Consider the following 16,509-nt stretch of genomic DNA (forward strand, 5'->3'; position numbering starts at 1 on the left):
CAACTCCTAATACAGTGATCAGCAGTGCTAACATAGGCATATCTACTCAGAAATAAGTCTCTTAGAGTCCAATCCTGGGCTGTGTCCTAGGTGAGCAAGTATAGGACCAATAGTTCTCCTTATGAAATGCATGGTGTGACCAACATACATTCCACTTGATTTTGCCCATGCTTTTGTATTCATTTTACACGTTGGTTATTTGAAAATTGTTTAAGAATACCATGTTTGAGAAAAGCTTTCAGTAGATTAATCATTTATTTCACAAGAGGAAAAGGTATTTAATTTCATGCATCTCTAGGAAAGCCAAGTTATAAAACAAGATGCAGGTTGGGCTAACTGTGAAACATTTATGCCTGCAATTTTAGAAATTATTTTGAAAGAAAGTGAAATGACTAAGTTAGCATGCTTTAAGTTTGCTTTCTTAGGTGATAAATAGAATGACTGTTTAGTTTAAAGGTGTAGCTAACAATGACCTATGAACACTATGAAACAATAGCCTATTTATAGGTTACTGCCGGCAATCAATACCACCTTTTGTTTAACTTAATCAAAGTTGTCTTTAATTGATTAGCTTGGGCTGAAAAGCTGCCAAGCGACAGGAAGCAAATTTATTATTGTTTAGTTTCTGTGCACTGCAGTAGAATTCCACTGTTTATTCTTGGTTGAGGAAAAACAAATGCAGTATGAGAGTACATAATTAGTGCATGTTTTCCTACTGTCTATTTGGGTATCAATTATAAAAGAGACAGACGAACCAGAGAATGTTTCAAGGCCATAGACTGTGCTATTAGTTTCTGTCTCCGTTCTGAACCTTTTAAAAGCGTTCAACATAGCCCCAAAACAAAACAGGTAAGCATAAGGCAACTGCTAGAATTAATACAAATAACGTTTTCTAGAAAAGAGCTACAATTCCTCACTCAGAGCTGCAGGCGGCTAGGGCAGACCAATGGGGACAGCCCCATTTACTCAGCTTTGTTGCCTACCAGTCCCATGAAGCAGGCAGCAGTCAATTCTTTTGACCTTTCAAGGGACTTTTTTTTGGAGGGAGGGTTGCTTTCTCTTGGGCAGAGAGAGAGAGAGAGAGAGGAAGAGGAGTATGTGGTGTGTGTGTGTGAAAGAGAGAGAGAGAGAGAGAGAGAATATGTGGTCAGCATCTGTATGGGGAGTATGGCTTGGCCATTTTGTCTCTTTTCCCTGGTACTGGGGAATACTGTTGTCAGACAACAACAGCATAATTTTTTGCAGGGGGGGTGATTCCTGCATTGCAGGGGGTTGGACTAGATGAGTCTTGGGGTCCCTCCCAACTACAATTCTAAGACCCCTGCAGTAGTTGGTTCTGTTGCAGCTAAAGAAGTCTTATGATGGGCTGGTGAAAGGATGTCAAGGCCCACAGAGACTATAAGGAGAAACTGAAGCCTTCAAATATGAAACAAAGATCAGAGGTCTAGCGCTAAGGCACACTGTGATTTCCCCCAAAGGCACCCCCCTTTCTTGGTGAGAAGGAAAGGAAACTAAGAATGAGTGTTACTGTTTATCTCATCTACATTTTATTGCCTTATAAATCCTCTTTTCCCAGAGTCCTAATATCCATCAAAGCAGGGAGTCAAATCATTAAAAATCTGAGTTCAGAGTAACATTTTGTTCAATGTACTCTCTTGCCTTCCCTTTGATAAACTCATAGTTCATTATATAATTGCCACCTCATTTTTTTTTTGTAAAAAAACCCCACACCTCATATTAGCATTAGCTTGTTCTGACTTTTCATTTAAAAATGGTATGCAAAGAATGATGGCCTGCATCATATTAAAAGTATGTATCATATTAACATAGTATCATAGTAAAAGTGTGTACACACACACACAGAGTAGCACCTCGGCTTATGTTACCCTTGGGTAGCGTAAGCTTCGGGCTGAGAAAGCGACAAACCCGGAAGTGTTTCACCACACACGCATGCGCAGAAGCGTTCCCTCCAGTTGTGGAAATCTCAGGATCCAACCAGAGCTCCGGAATGGATCCCGTCCGCAAGTCGAGGTACCACTGTGTGTGTGTGTATATATATATATATATATATATGCAGGTTTTGGTGTCCTCGGGTGTCTTCCCGTGTAAAAGTTGGGGTGTCTAGGCGACGTTTCGACGAGGTCTCACTCGTCATCTTCAGGCTGGTGCTTTCGGCTTCTTGTTACTGGAACAGAGCGGGATCTCAATGTTTGAGTTCCTATAAATACTGTAGAGGGGGTGTGGTGTCTAGCCTCCAATGTTCTGGGCAGAGAGGAAGTTCCCAGGCTAGTGTGCCTTTTCTTCTTTTGTTCCTTAATTACTTGAGAGATACCTTGAGTGATTTCTTGAGTGATATCCTGAGTACCACTTAGGTGGGTCATTAGGTGTGGATTAGTTGCTAAAGTCTTTGTGTCTTGACCTCTTGAACTTTGTGAAGAGTTTTCCTGAGAAGATGGCTGTATTGCACTTAGTTGTGCTTTGGCTTGGCTTCGTGTATAGGGGCGAGCTGTGGTTTTGTGGCTTGTGTCAGCCAGATCTGTGTAGGGATTGCAGGGGGGTGCAGCATCCGGAGGTGCCACCATGGATTGGCTCCAAAGGTTTCAACTTTGCAGTCGCCCCGAGACGCATCCCCACGGAAAACATCATATGCGGAGTCGAAGCTAGCCTAACCAAATTCAACCCAGATGAAGCCAATAAAATCAGACTTGAAGTCACCAACATCCTCTGCTCCAGCAAACCACCCAGAAGCAATTTACACAAAGAAGAACAGAAAGCACTCACCAACCTGAGGAAAGACAACAACATAATCATTCTCCCAGCAGACAAAGGTAATGCCACAGTGGTGATGAACACATCGGACTACCAAGCAAAACTATCAAAGCTACTCCAAGATCCTGCCTACAAACCTATAAAAACAGATCCCACCACCTATCTGGAAAAAACCACCAAATCCAAAATAAAAGCCTCTCCTATCAGTGAAGAAATCCAGCTAAGAATCATCCCCAGAGAAAAATCATCCAGATGCCCCAAACTCTACGGCCTCCCCAAGATACACAAAGAAGGAACACCACTCAGACCAATAGTCAGCTCCATAGGCTCACCTCTACAAAATCTCGCTAAATTTCTCGCCAAGCAACTTCAGCCCTATGCAGAATCCATCTCTTCACACGTACCAAACTCCTTCCAGTTCATAGAAACAATAAAGAAGCAAAACCTACATCCTAATGACCTACTTGTGAGCTTCGATGTTGTATCTCTCTTCACACAAGTGCCCATTAATGAAGCCTTGACAGCTATTCAAAACAAATACAATCCCCCCGAATACATCTTGGACCTGACCAACCACTGCCTAACCAACACGTACTTCATCCACAATGGACAAAGATACAAACAGATAGAAGGAGCACCTATGGGATCACCCCTCTCACCGGTCATCGCAAACCTGTACATGGAACACTTTGAAACCAATGCTTTAGACAAGTCAGAACACAAACCCAAACTTTGGCTCAGATATGTTGACGACACCTTTGTAATTTGGCCACACGGGAAGGAAAAACTGGATAGCTTCCTCACACATCTCAACAACTTACACCCCAAAATACAATTCACTATGGAAATAGAAGCCAACAACCAACTTCCCTTCCTTGACGTCCTAATCTACAAAAAACCTGATGGCTCCCTAGGACACACTATCTACCAGAAAAAAACACACACCAACCGCTACTTACATGCACAATCACACCACCACCCTGCACAAATAAACTCCGTAGCCAAGACTCTCATCTCCAGAACCAAACGCCTGGCTGACAAAGACCACTTGACAACTGAGTTACAGAATCTCTCAAATGTGTTAATTGCCAATGGATACCAGCAAAACAGGATTACGAAGCTAATCCAAAAGGAAACACCCCCCAAAAACCAAGACACAGAAGAAAACAATGGCATGGCCCTCCTTCCTTATATCAAGGGCACTACAGATAAAATTAGCAAAATCCTCCATAAACACAATATCAAAACAGCCTTTTGCACCAACCAAAAAAATAGCCAATATCCTCAGAAACCCCAAGGATAAAATCCAGTTGGAAAACCAAGGGATCTATGAAATATCCTGCAAAGTCTGCCCAGCCACGTACATTGGACAAACAAACAGACGAATAAATGCACGTATCGCAGAACACAAGAATGCCGTCAAAAATGAAGAAAAAACTTCCTCTCTTTTCCAACACATGAAAGAAACAGGACACGAAATTAATTTTGCAGATTCCAAATTGCTCTTTAACACGGAACATCACCACAAGAGAATAATCATGGAAGCCATCGAGATAGAGAAACACCCTCACAACATGAACAAGCGTGACGACACATCCCGCTTGCCAGACATCTGGAAATTAGCCCTCTCCACAAAAACTGACACCAGATCCAGAGGCACACAGAACGCCAACACCAATCAACCACACCAGACCCAAACCCAGACCCTCTCCACAGATGAATTACTGACACCATCCAGTAGCCAATCCATGGTGGCACCTCCGGATGCTGCACCCCCCTGCAATCCCTACACAGATCTGGCTGACACAAGCCACAAAACCACAGCTCGCCCCTATACACGAAGCCAAGCCAAAGCACAACTAAGTGCAATACAGCCATCTTCTCAGGAAAACTCTTCACAAAGTTCAAGAGGTCAAGACACAAAGACTTTAGCAACTAATCCACACCTAATGACCCACCTAAGTGGTACTCAGGATATCACTCAAGAAATCACTCAAGGTATCTCTCAAGTAATTAAGGAACAAAAGAAGAAAAGGCACACTAGCCTGGGAACTTCCTCTCTGCCCAGAACATTGGAGGCTAGACACCACACCCCCTCTACAGTATTTATAGGAACTCAAACATTGAGATCCCGCTCTGTTCCAGTAACAAGAAGCCGAAAGCACCAGCCTGAAGATGACGAGTGAGACCTCGTCGAAACGTCGCCTAGACACCCCAACTTTTACACGGGAAGACACCCGAGGACACCAAAACCTGCATTCCTGTACCCGTGAAAATCTACGAAAGCAAATATATATATATATATATATATGCAGGTTTTGGTGTCCTCGGGTGTCTTCCCGTGTAAAAGTTGGGAAGACACCCGAGGACACCAAAACCTGCATTCCTGTACCCGTGAAAATCTACGAAAGCATATATATATATATATATATATATTGTTGTACACTACCCTGATTTTATTTTATGAGTGGTGGTCTACAAATATTTTATACATTAATTAATCAATGACTGTTGTTGTTTTGATTAAAGGGGGGGATACTTACAATTCAGCTCACCTGTTCTCTTTTTGCATCTTTGCACTTGAGGTATGGAACCTGATGTGAATTATTGCGCTTCAAAAGTTGTTAAGAATGTATGAGCATGGCCACTTTAGAGTGGGATGGTTGATCCTTCAAATTATTTGCATTTCAGATCTCTCTGATAGAAGACTATTTGTTATATCAAAGGACTAGCAGTGGAATCCTATTTGTTATATCAAAGGACTAGCAGTGGAATCCTTATTTTCTGCATACTCAGAAAATAAGTCACTGAATTCAGAGGGGCTGAAAAAATTACAGCTCCACAAATGATTGAAGCAGCCATCCATTCATGCTGGTGGCTGGCTGCTGCTATTTGGAAATAGGAGAGGTCCTCCTGAAAGTGAATGGCCACTAGGGGTGTTGTTACACCCCTAAGTACTAGTTTTTGAAAATGAAGCGCATCAGGGTAGGGTAGAGTTTCACTAATAGCCTCCAGGCAGTGGAATCACTGCAGCTTACCAGGAGTTGGGAGGTGCAGGGCAAGGTTGGAGATGCACTGGCATACTGGTGTAGGAGGGCCAGATTTGCTTCACTGGTGGGCCCATGAATCCCAGACCTTGCCACCACCTTGGTCCTCCCACTCTTGGCAAGTGATGCTGACGGGAGGCTATTGCTGCAGCTCTGCTTCACTAGCCAAGCCAATTCTAGTACACACGGTTTGATAGTTACTTGCCTTTATTTTAAAATAACATTTGAATGCTAAGATCTTCAGCTTTCTCTGTGAGATGGATAAGTTTTGCTTGTATAACAAGGTTGCTGCCATGAAGATAGAGAGACTTCTTACTTAGGTTGTGAATACTATGTGTTTGCTCCAAATAAGAGGTGTAGGTAATAAGACACTCCAAACTGAGCAGCTATCAGGCAGCCTATTTGTGATTATAAAGGCTATCGGTTGTCAGGTTTGCTAAGCATATTTGTTCCGTATAAACTTTTTCTTTTTCAAAACTAGAGTATGTTTCTTTGTACAATATAAATATCACTGTCAGTTTTATTAATTTATTTATTTTAAAAGGAAAGAGAGGGAAGCTTTCAACTATAAGACAAGTATGTTGCAGAAGAATTGCACACAAACAAATGCTCATTTACTCAGACTATTATACTCATTAGACTTGTTTAATAATAGATTAAAAGGACTGCAAATCCGTTTAGAAAACAATTCCGTTTACTCTTTCAGTCAAGTGGCTGAAGATTTATTTGAGCAATTCTTATGTCTGCTAGTGGAAGCTCCTGGCAAAGTTTGGTATGAACCTCTGCCGCCTGTTAACAGCTTCTAACCAACCTGTCTAAAACATAGTCCTCTTCTCCTCCTTGTGCCAGGAATAGTACAATACGTACACCTAAACTCCTTGATTCACTGAAGTTGGCAAAAGTTGGCCAAGCTATTTGCTTTCCACTCCTTCTCATGTGGTTGGGACGAAGAGAATAACTCTGTCAGGGGTTAATTTGTGGGCCAAATAACTGAAATTTGATGTAATATGAATTAAATGACACCACTTAAATTCTTCAGTATTCTTAGCTTTCAATGACATATATAGTGGTACCTCGGGTGACAGACACTTCAGGTTACAGACTCTGCTAACCCAGAAATAGTACCTTGGGTTAAGAACTTTGCTTCAGGATGAGAACGGAAATTGTGCAGTGGCGGCAGCGGGAGGCCCCATTAGCTAAAGTGGAGTTTCAGGTTAAGAACAGTTTCGGGTTAAGAACTGACCCCCAGAATGAATTAAGTTCTTAACCTGAGGTACCACTGTAATGCTAAGCAATATTGACTTAGGGTGAACAAGTAATGCCAGGCTCCCAGAGAGGATATTGTAGCTGACTTGATTCTTCTCCAGTGATTCTGCTGCTGCTCTGCACTGAGCTAACCCATGGTTTGGCTTAGCATGTTGTCCAAATCTGTGCTCATGGTTTAGTTCTCCCCAGACCAAAACATGAGCTGTAATATAATACAGTGGTGCCCCGCAAGACAAATGCCTCGCAAGACGAAAAACTCGCTAGACGAAAGAGTTTTCCGTCTTTTGAGTCGTTCTGCAAGACAAATTTCCCTATGGGCTTGCTTCGTTCTTGTGAGTTTTTTTCCCTTTTTCTTAAAGCCGCTAATAGCCGCTAAGCCTTTAATAGCCGCTAAGCCGCTAATAGCCGTGCTTCGCAAGATGAAAAAACCGCAAGACGAAGAGACTCGCGGAACGGATTAATTTCGTCTTGCGAGGCACCACTGTATTGTCCTATGGTTTACAGCTCATGGTTTGTCTAGGAAAGATAAGCCACAAGCCCAAGTCTGGACAACATGCTAAGCCAGACCATGGCTCAGTAGTGCAGCAGTAGAACAACTGGAGGAAAAGAAACACCAAGTCTCCTGAAATTAGTAGTCCCACATCTTTTTTTTTCACTGAAGTATTTATAAACCGCACACTCATACAAAATATCAAGGCAGCGTACAATAATATATGCAGGTATGATAAAACATAGGATACCATTAAAAAAATTAACATGACAAGTAAAAAAATGATTGGTCAATCTTTAATGAAAACACCCAACTTCTAGATTAAGGTTCTGAAGCACAGAGGCTTCAGAAACATTACAGTACTTGGTTATATCGCCTGACTTCAGGGTTACGGAACCTCCCCTCTGTATATAATATTTATTTTCCCAGCTCCTAGGATTTGGAGGAAAGAGTCTATTCCTGGCCTGGTGCTATAGTTGGTGTCATTATGCTAGTATCTGGGTATGTCCCCAGACATGAGGTTGGCAATTTGCATGGTGCCATCTACCAACGAAGGTCAGTGACCTTTTTATATGCCATCTAATCAGCCATTATGGAAGGAGATGCTTCCTTTGCCTGTTATACGATGTTGTAGAAATTAGAACTGCCCACGTCACTGCTTGCATCAACTTCAGTACGAATGCTCAATAGGATTTAAACTTCCAGGCTATTAGAAAACGCAAAAATCAAAATGCTGCAGTGGCCTGTTAAGTACATAAGATGATCCCTGCAGGGTCAGACCCAAAAAATAACTAGTCAAGTATCCTGTATCTCACAGTAGCCAATCAATTGCCTATAAGGGGTGGCACATTAAGTAATGCTCTATATGTACCCGTTGAAATAAAAATTTGCAGGAGGATAGCTACAGTCAAACTTAATCCTAATGCGACGAAAGCGTCAACACATCCGCTTTCGATTTATTGTTCTGTGCTCTTTATGGGGCAATCTCTAGAATCAGCAAGTACAGCACAACACAGCAGCCTGTTTCCAGACAGGAACTGGACCCAGGCCTCATATCAAACCCGCTTTGCCGCAGCTTATTTGCACTGACTAGCTGTTCGCAACTGCTTCTAGTTCAAGGGGTTGAACACGAACTTTAAATCACTAAAACCTAGGCCTTTAGCGTCTGAAGGAGCATTTTCTTCCCTGTGAACTAATCTTTAAGACCTACTGGTGAGGAAAAGCCTCCTTCATTTTGACAAGCTTCTCTAACACACTCAGGATTTCAGAACCAAAAGATTAATGACTCTTGGTAAATAGGCAGCTGTCCTATCAGCACTCTGATTTATGTGTAGCCAAGAGAAATAACATATATGTCCCATTATTCCATGCTGAATATATTTATGACAAAGAGACCTAGCCTCCTAGATTATAATAACCTAGAGAAGGCATGAGGTCATTTTCAAATCTATCTGATGTGGTCAGGTATCTCCCAAGCATCCTTCTAATGTCAAAGGCCGGAGAGTATCATATTCATTGATGCTGGTTGTCAAAGTGCATATGGTTCTCCCTCTTATCCTCACAATGGCCCCATGTGAGGTGGATTAGTCTTAGAGATAATGAATGGCCCAACTAGTTGGCTTCATGGCCCAATGAGGATTTAAATCCAAGGCTGTCTGCTCAGTAGTAGTCAGAGATACCACTACACCACTCTGAATTTGGTCCTGAAGTAACATGCTTAGGGGTTGGCTGTGAAGATGGCTTCAAGTAGGGAGCATCACACAGAGAGGAAAGATAACTAAATGGGGAATTCAAAACTGCTGTATGTATTTTAGACATTTTAAAAAACTCTTAGTCAAACACAAGAGTTACAACCAAAGCATGTTATTTGTGCTTAAGTTCCACCTGAATCACTGAGACAAGTTAATTCCTTCTGATTTCAGTGGGATCAGAGAATGACTAACGCTCTCTGAATTGGGGTCAATGGGTTTCAATATGTTTAATTCTTTGTTGAAACTTTTTTTTTCCTGGAACAGGAGAACAAGAAACAAAGTTCATGAGATGATATTCCCTCCCTGTGGAACGTCCTCCCTTCATATGTCAAGGAGATAAAGGAATACACAACTTTTTGAAGACATCTGAAGGCAGCCCTATATTGGGAAGTTTTTAATGTTTGATGTTTTATTATGTTTTTATATATATATTGTAAGCTGCCCAGAGTGGCTGGGGAAACCCAGCCAGATGGGAGGGGGAATAATAATAATAATAATAATAATAATAATAATAATAATAATAATAATATGTCCTTTGAGCATTCAGACATAATAGAATTTTAAAAAATGAAGAGTCATTGAGCTAATATAGTTATTTATAAATTTTCTGGAATTCAGGCAATAAGACACCAATTAGGTAGACGAGCAGGTAGTTAAGTTATGCTCACTTCAGATTTTGTAGTCTACATAGTCCAATCAGTGATCACTCATTACCTAAGTACTGTCGCTGCTTCTTTATTGAGTTCACACCTCACAAAATAATTCATGGCATCTCTTGGGTTGAGTTTCCTGGTGTGTGAAAATAAGCTTCCTGTACCATATTTTTTGACGTGCATTTAATAAATGTGTTGCTTATTATCTTTTTGAATATTTTCCTATAGTACAATGGCAGGCAAAACACCTTAGAGGAGCTAGGATATGAGATTCAATAGCAGACTAAAAGACAGCAAATGAAATTTTTAGAGTGATTGACTTTAAAATGCAAACGAAAGGCATCTCAGAGAGATTACTTCAGCTAATCATTTTAGTCTTGTCTTTGAAGAATGTACCTTCATTTAAAATTGAAAATAAATGCTATTTTTTGCTGCTCAGTATTCATGTAAGCACATCAGCAACCACAAATAGAATAAAATAAATGCAACCTTCAGAATTTGCTCTTTATTAATTTTGTGTGTGTTTGCTATCAATGTATTTATCTATCCATCTCTTAAAATAATTAGCCGTGGAATATTTTGCAAACATGGGTGCAGTTGTACCATCAGTTATATGTAAGAACTAATTAATTAAATGAGACTTATTGGGGTATAGGATCATAGTTTGCTGCTGATTTCCTTGGACCTGTTACATAAAAAATTTGCCTGCCCCCCTTGAGATAATTGCAAAGTATTTACCAGTCATTGAGCTGTAATGTTTCTGTCTTGAAGATTACCTACCTGGTTAAGTCAGGTTTTTGTTGTTTCTACCTTTACTGAAAAAGCAGTAATAAAGATGTGGTGGCAAAGACTTTAAAAATATATTCATCTTACCCACACTAAATGCAGTTCTGCAAATTAATTATTCATCTTTAATTGCATTATAGAAACAGAAATGACCTGCTAATTTAAAGGAAATCTATCAGTGCAAAATGAATTCTCTTCTATAAAAAAAAAGCCAGATGAACTTGACCTTGTATGAACTTGTTTTGATGTGGCCCAGATGGTAGGCTGCATGCTTGAATAGCGGGCTAGAGCAGAGGAAAAACTAATATAGTAAGATCTAGATTTATAGCCTTTTGCAAATTCCTACCTTGTATTGTCCTTTCAGCATCTGTTCTGCCCCCACTGCGGTCAGCTTCTATCTCTGGGGTCAGAGAGTCTAAAAGCACAAAAAAGGTAAGGCTGACACATATTTCACTTGAGTCTCAAAGCCCTCTTTTTACAACCTGTTACTCCAGTCCTGAATTACAATACAATCAACCTTTGCCCTGTTTTTAATGTTGAACAATGACTGGATGCCAGCACAATAATTTTTCAATGAGCAAGATTAATGAGAAATAGATGTTTAAAGCAGAGTCAATAACAGAGAGCTGACATCTCAAAGCATTTAATTTAATAAAATCATCTGGTTTAATTCCCCTCCCCGCAACAATATAGAAATAAAAATTTGCAATACAGAGGAAAAACCGCTTGCTATTTTATCTCTATTGCAGTTGGGAGGAACTAACCACCAACTCTCTTTCCAATATGACCTTTCTCCTTCACACTACTTGAACCATGCATTAGTTTAACAAATGCAAAAAGGTGGCTTCTTACCATTTAGGACCCTGAGATTATCTGTGGAAGCTGCCTGCTTCAGTGTCTGTTCCGCTTGTTCTCGTCTCTTTGTTTCAAATTCAAGTGCTTCCTGCAATTTCCTCTTGGCTTTCTTTTCCTTCTTTAACCTTTTCTGAATTATTGCTGTCATGGAAAAAAATCTATTCAAGTTCAACCCCAAAACCTTGACTTGAACACTTTATTTACTTTAGATTCTTAATAGCTATGACAATACTAAATATAAAATATTACATATATGTACTCATCATTTATTAATAGTTCACTTAGATCAATTTTCATGGTCCAGTTTTATACACCAGAAAAAAAAAAGTTATAATGAGCCGTATCTTCCCTGGATTGACATTATATTATTACATGGCATTCTGCTAAAGTTGTAATCTATGCAAGCAGAAACACCAATCCAGCTCTTTAGGGTTGGTGTCCATGGCTTAAAGCAGTTTTAATGAGCAGGAAATAAAGAATTTGTTTAAAAACCCAAATGTGTTACAAATTTCAAAACACTGCATAGCGTCACCTGATGTGAGCATCTCATCTGGAACCTGCCTTTCCAAACACTTTCACATGCTTGCCATTTTTGTTTCTCAATTATGCAAGCTCCTCGCAGGTTAATAATATTTCCTTTCATGCTCATAGCTGCTTGTTCTTTTCTCTTCCACAAGGTGGAGTTTGCAATGGAGTTGAGCTCAGGTGACAGACTGCTTCACTCCTGGAAGCATTCCAGTTCAGGATGATTTTCTGTCCTGGATCTGCATAAACTACTGGGATAAACAAGCCCATGTAATCTTTCAGAGATTCCTCTTCAGCTGTGACATGTTTGAATTCCTTCCAAGGTACCCAAGCCTATTAACTTTCCACTTTCAACCTTCATCCTCCTCCTCTTTGGGCAAGTGTCATTAGCTGCCTTCCTTGCCCTCTGCCGCCCTCCCTCTAGCAGGCAGGAGGCGAGTGTACATCATGCTGACATCTACAGCAGGACAGTGCTCATTGTCAAGTCAAACATCAGGCAGATGCACGGTTGTACAGCAATGAAGATGGAATTTATAAAATAAGGGCTCTTTTAAAGATGCACCGACTTCGGAGGTCCTTGTGGTGCAAACCCATTTTAAGAACGTGTGTGAAGCCAGAATGCAATTCCTACCATGCCAGAAACAGCATTCATACGGCAAACAAAGAAAGTTCTTGTTATATTTCAAATGTGAGGTCGAAGCAACTTGAGCAGCTCTGTGGTTTAATGTTTTATTATAACCACACTGTTAACAACCTAAATGAATACATAGAAAGCGCAGGTTGCTTTCTGAATTATGTGTTTGTTGTAGCTCAGGGGTCGGCAACCTGCGGCTCCGGAGCCGCATGCGGCTCTTTAACGCCTTTGCCGCGGCTCCGGGGTGGAGGCGAGGGGAGGAGGCGCATTTTCCTTTGTTCCCGCCCCAAGCCTCGCGCGCCCGACGGGAGCTCCTGCCGGGCGCGCAAGGCTTGCAGACACTCGCCCGAAGCACGGGGAGCCCTCCGGAGGGCTCCCTGTGCTTCGGGCGGCAGGCTGCCGCCCCAAGCCTCGCGCGCCCGACGGGAGCTCCTGCCAGGCGCGCAAGGCTTGCAGACACTCGCCCGAAGCACGGGGAGCCCTCCGGAGGGCTCTCTGTGCTTTGGGCGGCAGGCTGCCGCCCCAAGCCTCGCGCGCCCGACGGGAGCTCCTGCCGGGCGCGCAAGGCTTGCAGACACTCGCCCGAAGCACGGGGAGCCCTCCGGAGGGCTCCCTGTGCTTCGGGCGGCAGGCTGCCGCCCCAAGCCTCGCGCGCCCGACGGGAGCTCCTGCCAGGCGCGCAAGGCTTGCAGACACTCGCCCGAAGCACGGGGAGCCCTCCGGAGGGCTCCCTGTGCTTTGGGCGGCAGGCTGCCGCCCCAAGCCTCGCGCGCCCGACGGGAGCTCCTGCCGGGCGCGCAAGGCTTGCAGACACTCGCCCGAAGCACGGGGAGCCCTCCGGAGGGCTCCCTGTGCTTCGGGCGGCAGGCTGCCGCCCCAAGCCTCGCGCGCCCGACGGGAGCTCCTGCCAGGCGCGCAAGGCTTGCAGACACTCGCCCGAAGCACGGGGAGCCCTCCGGAGGGCTCCCTGTGCTTTGGGCGGCAGGCTGCCGCCCCAAGCCTCGCGCGCCCGACGGGAGCTCCTGCCAGGCGCGCAAGGCTTGCAGACACTCGCCCGAAGCACGGGGAGCCCTCCGGAGGGCTCCCTGTGCTTTGGGCGGCAGGCTGCCGCCCCAAGCCTCGCGCGCCCGACGGGAGCTCCTGCCAGGCGCGCAAGGCTTGCAGACACTCGCCCGAAGCACGGGGAGCCCTCCGGAGGGCTCCGCGTGCTTCGGGCGGCAGGCTGCCGCCCCAAGCCTCGCGCGCCCGACGGGAGCTCCTGCCGGGCGCGCAAGGCTTGCAGACACTCGCCCGAAGCACGCTCCCCGGAGGGCTCCCTGTGCTTCGGGCAACAGGCTGCCGCCCCAAGCCTCGCGCGCCCGACGGGAGCTCCTGCCTGGCGCGCAAGGCTTGCAGACACTCGCCCGAAGCACGGGGAGCCCTCCGGAGGGCTCCCTGTGCTTTGGGCGGCAGGCTGCCGCCCCAAGCCTCGCGCGCCCGACGGGAGCTCCTGCCAGGCGCGCAAGGCTTGCAGACACTCGCCCGAAGCACGGGGAGCCCTCCGGAGGGCTCCGCGTGCTTCGGGCGGCAGGCTGCCGCCCCAAGCCTCGCGCGCCCGACGGGAGCTCCTGCCGGGCGCGCAAGGCTTGCAGACACTCGCCCGAAGCACGCTCCCCGGAGGGCTCCCTGTGCTTCGGGCAACAGGCTGCCGCCCCAAGCCTCGCGCGCCCGACGGGAGCTCCTGCCTGGCGCGCAAGGCTTGCAGACACTCGCCCGAAGCACGGGGAGCCCTCCGGAGGGCTCCCTGTGCTTCGGGCGGCAGGCTGCCGCCCCAAGCCTCGCGCGCCCGACGGGAGCTCCTGCCGGGCACGCAAGGCTTGCAGACACTCGCCCGAAGCACGGGGAGCCCTCCGGAGGGCTCCCTGTGCTTCGGGCGGCAGGCTGCCGCCCCAAGCCTCGCGCGCCCGACGGGAGCTCCTGCCGGGCGCGCAAGGCTTGCAGACACTCGCCTGAAGCACGGGGAGCCCTCCGGAGGGCTCCCTGTGCTTCGGGCAACAGGCTGCCGCCCCAACAGGCTGCCGCTGGCTGATTTGCTGCTATTGCTTTGCAATTTGCAGCTACTGTTTTGAAGGGGAGTGAAGAACACACACTCAAAAAAAGGTAACTTGTTAATATAACGTTTATTTCTATGAGGAGGAGTAATTCTGAGGGGTCAAACAAAAAATAATTAAAAAGTGTCAAAAAAGTTATTTTTATAATGACGAGGATAACATTGGGCTAAGAAACAATGTATGCAGTGTTATATTTGTTTTAAATGTCGCAATGGTTTTGCGGCTCCCAGTTGTTGTTTTTTCTTCGGAAACGGGTCCAAGTGGCTCTTTTTGTCTTAAAGGTTGCAGACCCCTGTTGTAGCTTATCCTTTGTAGCTAGGGCTGTGGATTTCACAGCCACAGAAAGTAATGTTTTGCTGTGCACCTAACCACTTCAGAAATACGATGCTAGTTTTACTACAATCATAGCAGAGTCTAAAGTCAAAACAGTCACTAATTAGAGGATAGGAATGGAAATCAAAGGAAATGAGACAAGTAAACATGTCATGAAGCATAACTCATAAGCAGCTTAGGGTATATATGCCCCTATATAAGGTTCCTGTGCTGTTCAAAGCACATGAAGTTTTACTACTAGTTCATTAGCTCAGCTGTTTGCTTATAAGCCCAACATATCAATCCTTAACACATTTACCTGGAAGGCAGCTTCATTGATCTGATCTGTTAGGGTGCCAAAAGACTTTAACTTTTGGGGTGCTTTGTTTGCTTACTTTGGTCATGCATCATCATAATATTCATAATACTTTGGACAGTAGCATCAAAACCGATTTAAGGAGAAAAGCTCTATTTAGCCTTTCAGTTGTAACTGGGTGGACCCTAGTAGCTATTTGAAATATTGGTGGGAAGGGGAACCTTATTGAATCAGTAAGTGGAACTACCATATGCCTAAGGTAACTGGGGTCCCCAGCAATTTCTAAAAATAGAAGAGGGAAAACTTTAGCATCATAAATTCCATTAAAAATAATAATAATCTGGTTATAACACTTTAAGAGCACTGGAGTAGATTTCTCCCCTTCTCTTTGGTAAACATAGAGGTAGAGGTGTCTCTACATCTTCAAGACCTGCTTCTGTGCTGCCACCATGTGACAATCCTGTGGTCATGGAATAACCAGCAGGTTCTCATTGGAAGATCAGCTTGGTTTGTAACAGTACACCAAATATCCTGGTCCCAGGCTGGTTAGAATTTAGATGTCAGCAAAACTTTAAACCTGGCTCATTAGCTCACAGGAAGCCAGTGCAGTTCTTTCAACACAGAGAGGTGAAATCTACACACATATAAAAAACGCTGTGAAAATGCTTAATTTTTTTTTTTTTGAAAAATACATTGAATTTGACATAGCTCACTGTTGTCCTCTAGTGTCACATTTGTATATTTGCACATTACAACACACTTAAAAGGCTTTATTTGCAGTTGTTTAGCTGAGTCCTAAGCACCCTAATAGCTGCATTTCACACTAGCTGCAGCATCTAAACCAGACACAAGGGCAGCCTAACATATAGCACATTACGGTAGTCTAATTGTGAATTCTAATTCTACGGCAACTTGGCCAGGGCATCCCTGTCCAGCAACAGTTGTGCATGCCAACTGAATCTGGTAATGAGCACTCTTAGCTACTGAGTTCACCTGGTCCTCTACTGACGGTGAT

The 16,509-nt window shown here is 44.3% G+C and overlaps 1 protein-coding gene across 11 annotated transcripts in view; it reads right to left on the reverse strand.

Moving 5' to 3' along the window:
* DACH1 (dachshund family transcription factor 1) overlaps positions 1–16,509 on the reverse strand; it is a 352,878-nt gene that overhangs the window by 20,944 nt on the left and 315,425 nt on the right. For all 11 annotated transcript variants that reach the window (XM_083737813.1, XM_083737810.1, XM_083737811.1 and 8 more), the window contains 2 exons: positions 11,615–11,758; positions 11,109–11,177 (listed from right to left, as the gene is read on the reverse strand). In XM_083737813.1, coding sequence (XP_083593939.1) covers positions 11,109–11,177; positions 11,615–11,758 — 213 coding nt within the window. The remainder of the gene's footprint in view (positions 1–11,108; positions 11,178–11,614; positions 11,759–16,509) is intronic.

This window comes from Podarcis gaigeae, assembly GCF_964106915.1.
Source record: "Podarcis gaigeae genome assembly, chromosome: 4".
NCBI lineage: Eukaryota > Metazoa > Chordata > Lepidosauria > Squamata > Lacertidae > Podarcis > Podarcis gaigeae.